The sequence below is a fragment of the Cicer arietinum genome, chromosome 3, assembly GCF_000331145.2.
Source record: "Cicer arietinum cultivar CDC Frontier isolate Library 1 chromosome 3, Cicar.CDCFrontier_v2.0, whole genome shotgun sequence".
NCBI classification, from domain to species: Eukaryota; Viridiplantae; Streptophyta; class Magnoliopsida; order Fabales; family Fabaceae; genus Cicer; species Cicer arietinum.
The window spans coordinates 75191444-75197443 of NC_021162.2; the positions used below are offsets into that span (position 1 = coordinate 75191444).

At 30.1% G+C, this 6000-nt stretch overlaps 1 protein-coding gene across 1 annotated transcript; it reads right to left on the reverse strand.

Annotated features, from left to right (window-relative positions):
• Nucleotides 1-1166: 1166 nt before the first annotated feature.
• Nucleotides 1167-3823, reverse strand: LOC101489061 (uncharacterized). The gene is made up of 4 exons (XM_004494600.4): nucleotides 3534-3823; nucleotides 3115-3232; nucleotides 2783-3014; nucleotides 1167-1551 (listed from the first exon to the last, which is right to left on the reverse strand). Exons 1-4 carry the CDS (start codon nucleotides 3683-3685, stop codon nucleotides 1523-1525), a joined length of 531 nt encoding a protein of 176 aa, XP_004494657.1. The 5' UTR covers nucleotides 3686-3823; the 3' UTR covers nucleotides 1167-1522.
• Nucleotides 3824-6000: the final 2177 nt, after the last annotated feature.

Sequence of the window (6000 nt, forward strand, 5' to 3'; positions counted from 1 at the left end):
CTTGTTAATTTTATTTAAAAAAAAATTATTTTGTGTTTGTCAATTATAATGAAAATCATATAAAAAAATCAGATATAAAAATTAATTTTTATTAAAAGATATCAAAATAACTTATAATTATTTTCAAAAGCTATAACAAATATCAAAACTATTCTTAAAAAAAACTGTAACAACTAAAGTCTCTATAATATGTTACTTCTATAAACAAAGACTAAGACTCTATTCACAACTTTATTTAAGCACTTATAACATAATTATTTATCACAAAAATATTTATGTATAAACTAATTCTATAACAATAAATACAACAAAATCAAACTATATTTATCTAAACGATAACTTGTTTTTATAAATCATCCATGAAAGGATATTGAAATAAATTAAAAAACAAGTTGTATACATAATGATAATAAACAAACTCAAATAAATCAATATAAATAGATCTTAAAAAAATATATAAGAATTATAATTACTTTTGAATAGTTAATTTGCATCATAATAACAAATATAACCATTTATGCCAATATTTATTTATTTTTTCTTCCTTAAAGAGCCTAGCAATAGCAATAGAACTTATACTAATTGTAAAGAATGGAGGATTTTGGTTTCGAGACCACATTTTAATATCAATGTTTCTGCGGCTGCCATATGAAGTATGAACTGTGCTAACTAGACTATTGAACTTTTATTATGATTAATTCTATAAAAAATGAAACTATTATTAAAAAACATCAAGGTTAGTGATAGAATAAATATCAGATCGTCTACTATTAAACTTTTATTATGATTAATTCTATAAAAAATGAAACTATTATTAAAAAACATCAAGGTTAGTGATAGAATAAATATCAGATCGTCTACTATTAAACTTTTATTATGATTAATTCTATAAAAAATGAAACTATTATTAAAAAACATCAAGGTTAGTGATAGAATAAATATCAGATCGTCTAGCAAGTACAACGCATATAGTGGCAGCAGAGACCTTTAATATACTTGGGTGCTTGTTCAAACTCAAGATCTCTTTCTCCAAATTTGTGTGTGTTTGCCACAAGCTCTTTAGAAGAAAAAAAATCAAATCAAGTTTGTCCTAATCAAATATTTCCAATATATAAATTTAAGCTCAGCCAATAAAGAAAACCTGGTCAAGCAAATTGGTGATCAAGTACAGAACAAAAACATTTCAAATATAAGGGCAGCATTCATTGCATACAAGAAGGATAACATTACAAATGACTTTCCTATTGTCTTCCTACCGTACACCATATAGTATGTGAACAGAACATCATATTATCGTAATCTCCATGGAATCTGCATTCAAAAGAACCAAGTCTTCATTCATGAAAACACTTCCTCATGAGCTCTTTCTATACAGCCAAGTCAATATAGTATTTGATAGTTAAAATATTGTAACGAAACATTCCCCACTCCAGCAAATTTGGGACAAAAGAGCACAGTCGCGGACATCAAATGATTGAACAATATTAATCTTCCCCTCACGTCAGTAAAACAAATGAACTTATCAGGCTTTTATACGGACCACAAATGAACCTGCTCAATGATGTGTCAAAGGAGATTGATCAGAGAAAAACAGGCAAACAAGACAAACCTACATGTATTTCCAGACACCTTCAGAATAATTGAAAGATGATTAGAACTATATTTGATGCAAAATGAAGGAATTTGCATGCTGCGGTGATAACAGTCTGTCATAAATAAATAGGGCAAAACACACTAAAACGTCATGACAACTACAACACGTATTCCAGATATACACTGAATATGTGAATGATGTTAGAGTTTCAGATCATGCGGCATCAGTGATAATATTATAGCCCAAGATGCATAGGCCTGCCATAGTGAAATTATGTTCATAATCTACTGAATACAGACCAGGCTAGTGAGATCCTTTAACATACATAAACATGGCAAGCATAGATCAACCTATAAATGTCTATACTCTCTTATGTGTGAAGACAAAAAAGTTGTTTGAATTGTTGTAAATTAACAAACAGATATTAAATAAATTATCTACAAAAACAAAAACTAAACTTCCTATAATGAAGCAATTGATGAAAGGGATGGAAGAATCACAGTATTCCACTTTACCATCAACAACTTTTTAATAATTTTATTTCATAGTGGAAAGATATATAGAAAACAAATAATTTGAGAACTAACTTAGTGACATGATTTTCCTTTAATAAACTAAAACATTACAAACAATCAAAAAGACTTCAGGTTTATTTCTAGCTGGAGGGTGAGACTTGGTGTACCAGACAGGCTGCTGTTTCCTGATATAGTCTACAGAGAAATTTTTGTGTGCCTCTCGGATCTCCACTCACGGGGCTAAGGATGAATACATCTGATCCATACCAGACCCCACAATAGTGGAAACCCCTTGCACTAGGGACTAGGCTAAGTTTACAAGTTTGGACATAATTAAACACACGCACACAACTTCACCTAGCATAAATTTGATCAAGAAAACTACATCCAAAATCTAACAATGGAAATATAAAAAGTAATGATGCTCTCAGACTATTGAACTTCTCACTGCAATCACTGTAAGCCATTGAGTATGAACTGGTCTAGTACATATTTAAACATTTCCAGCCAGATCAGATTATTCACATCAGACTTCTCACACGCAATTGAGCATCTGGAAAACATTAAAAATGGAATGGAACTCTTCTCTATCCTAAAAAGACTTCTCTTATCTCTTGGTGTGTGTGAGCGTGTGTGTGTGTGTGCACGTGAGAGAGGAAGGGGAGATACGCACATGCTGGGAGGCTTGATATGTCTGCAGAAACTGCACAAGGAATTCCCAAGTTAGAAAGAGCTCCTCTAATGATCCCGCATGGGAAATACAGATGCATACTCATCGCCTGATTTGCCTTGCTTTCAGCTGTAGGTGCAGAATAATCCTCAACTGAACTAACATTATCAGCGGATGGATCAACTGACATTCGTGTAAGCCAGGGAAATTTATTATCTTGCAATACAAAGGTACCCTGAAGCAGAGAACCAAATAAAACAACCATCCAAACCAAAAACAGAATACCGATAGTTATATAAATATTCAACCCATCCAGTTTTCATCTTTGAACTCACCCTATGGTTTGTTTTTAAGTTGTCTATCTGCTTCTTAAATACCTCAGACCAAAAATCCTTACAGATGAACTTAATTGCCTCAAGATGATCACCAAATCGAGGCCGCTCCATCGTATATCTGAAGCACACACACATACCGCATTTTAATCAATCATTACAATTCACTTCAGAGATCCATATAATCCATAATAACGTACAATTTATTCGATGCAGAAACACTTAACATACTAAAAATAATTAATATATCATAATGAAGTAATGATAGAGGTTTATCCATAAATTGAATAAGTCTATTTTGGTTTAGTTTGATTACATTTCCGAAAATCATGTGAAATCAGTGTTAGTGTGGTGTGTGATAACAGATCTCGATGAAGAAAATATAATGAAAATGAAGCGACGAAATTAGGGTTTGGAACAACCTTTCAGAGAGCTGTTGACCGACCTGATAACCAATGGCCTCGATCCTTCGAGCAGCGAGTTCAGGTTTGTTGGCGTAGAATCGATTGCAATAGCAGGAAACCATCTCCGTCATTAGGCTATCAACGCAGCTCTCTGAAACTTCCCTCACCATTTTTCTCTCTTTCTCTCTTTCTCTCTCTAAAGCTATGGAGGAAATGGAAGAAACTGAATCAGCTTGTTTGCGGTCTGAATCTGACTACAACTCGATTCTCATCGTCGTCGTGCTTCCCTTGCTTTTCCAGATCCACGCACGATCCCAAACTGCAGTTACGGGCCTCCCAGGTTTAGTTTTTAACTGGGCTTAGCCCTTCAATATAAGGAGTGTCTGCAACCACCGGATTTTTACTACTGCACCTCCTAACCAGTTAGTTCTTTTTTGTTCCTTTATTTTATCAAATTAATAACTCTTTTTGGGAGTTAACTTAAAATAAAATATGATTGTTTCAAAATTAGGGTATAATATCAGGTGTTATTTAATTGATAATATTTATTTAAGAGAATTATTTAAAAATACCATATGAAAGTCGTAAGATAAAATAAAACTACTTTTTTAACATGCATGCATCATATTACATGGTATCATGGTTGTTGTATACAATACAATGATAGACATATAAAAATATTTTTAATATGAACATGTAGATAATGACAGTTAAACAAAAGGATCTAGTGGTTCTGATTCAAATTTTGCAACATACATGCAAAATAGGATAAATATTTGTGAAAGCTAAATTATTCAACAACTTCAAACATTTTGATAGACCACGTATGAAAACATTTTAGATACAAGAAGAACAAAAATTATTACTTTTTATAATATATTCATCTTATGTTTTTTTTTTCTTTCCCTTTCATCTAACTTATGTCCTAATCTTAATTAGTTAAAAAATATATACAACATAAAAATAAAAATGAATAATTTTGTTTTAGGTACGTATAATTGTAATTTTTGTTTTTTTTATTTTTATTGATTTACGAAATTGATTTCTATTTCAAAAGTCGACAGTTTTTGTCTCTCATTTGAATTTTTCAACTAATAAATGATGACGTAAAATATTTTAAATGATGTGACATATTATACGATAATTTAAAATGATTAACACCAATAAAAATTGGAATAAAACGCAGTATAAACTTAATTTTCACATTTGAATTTGTTTGATTTTTAATTTAACTAATGACATATGAATAATTAATGCATCTAGATTGTTTTATATCATATACTTGTATGTCACCTCATTAAAAATATGTCAATTCAAAAGTCTGAACTAAAAAATTTAAAAATATGACAAATAGTTTTTGGTGATAAATATAAAAAATAATGGGACAAGTATTTTCGCTTGATACATATTTGTCACTAATAAATATTAAAAAAATATATGAGACAAATATTTATAATTGATGCATAAAATAACACGAGACAAATATTTTTCAATGATAAATATAAAAAATCATAGGACAAATATTTATTGTCTGTACATAAAAAATACGAGAAAAATATTTGTCAATGAGAAATATGAAAAATCATGAAAAAAAATATTTATCACTAATATACAAAATAACACGAGACAAATATTTATAAGTGATAAATATAAAAAAATCACGAGATAAATATTTATCACTAATTCATAAAAAACACACATAAAAAATATTTATCATTAATGAATATTAAGATGCAAGTTAATGATTTATAATTGATGCATAAAAAACACAATAAATATTTGTCAATGATAAATTTAAAAAATAATAAGACAAATATTTACACTTGATTTATAGAAACATTTAAAATAAATATTTATCACTAATAAATATTTTAAAAAAAAGCTATCAAATATTTTTCACTAATTATAAATTCCAATTTATTGGTGACTATACGTTTTTTATATAAAAAAATAGTGAATGACTTATTGTATTGATATTCTTTAGTTATGATCTGATAAAAAAATATAGTAAGTACCAGTACCTCAGTTGATAAAAAAAACAAGGTAGTTGTTAACGAAAAACCAAAGAGAAAAGGAAAGAAATGACTTTGGTAATGGTACTATTAATTACAGGAAGTTCGGAGACCGTTACAAAATGAAAGGATTCCACCACGTCACACCTCCCATTCAACGAACGAATCCTCCGTCCTTCCAACAATAGAACCACGCCACTCCTTCTCACCCAAATCATTTCACTTTCTTCCACTCTCTCCTTCTTTTCTAACCTTTTTTTGTTTCATCGCTTCTCAGGTAGTAATTATTCTAATATCTAATACGAAATGCTAAATGATTAGATATATAATCCATCACTATGCATTCTCTTTTCCTGATTCTTTTTTTCTTTTGGTTTTATAGATGGATCGGCGGAAAATGTTTGATAGGCAACAGAGCTCAACGGGGACGCCGTCGTCACCGTCATCACCCGTGACGATGTCGCCGCTGAACC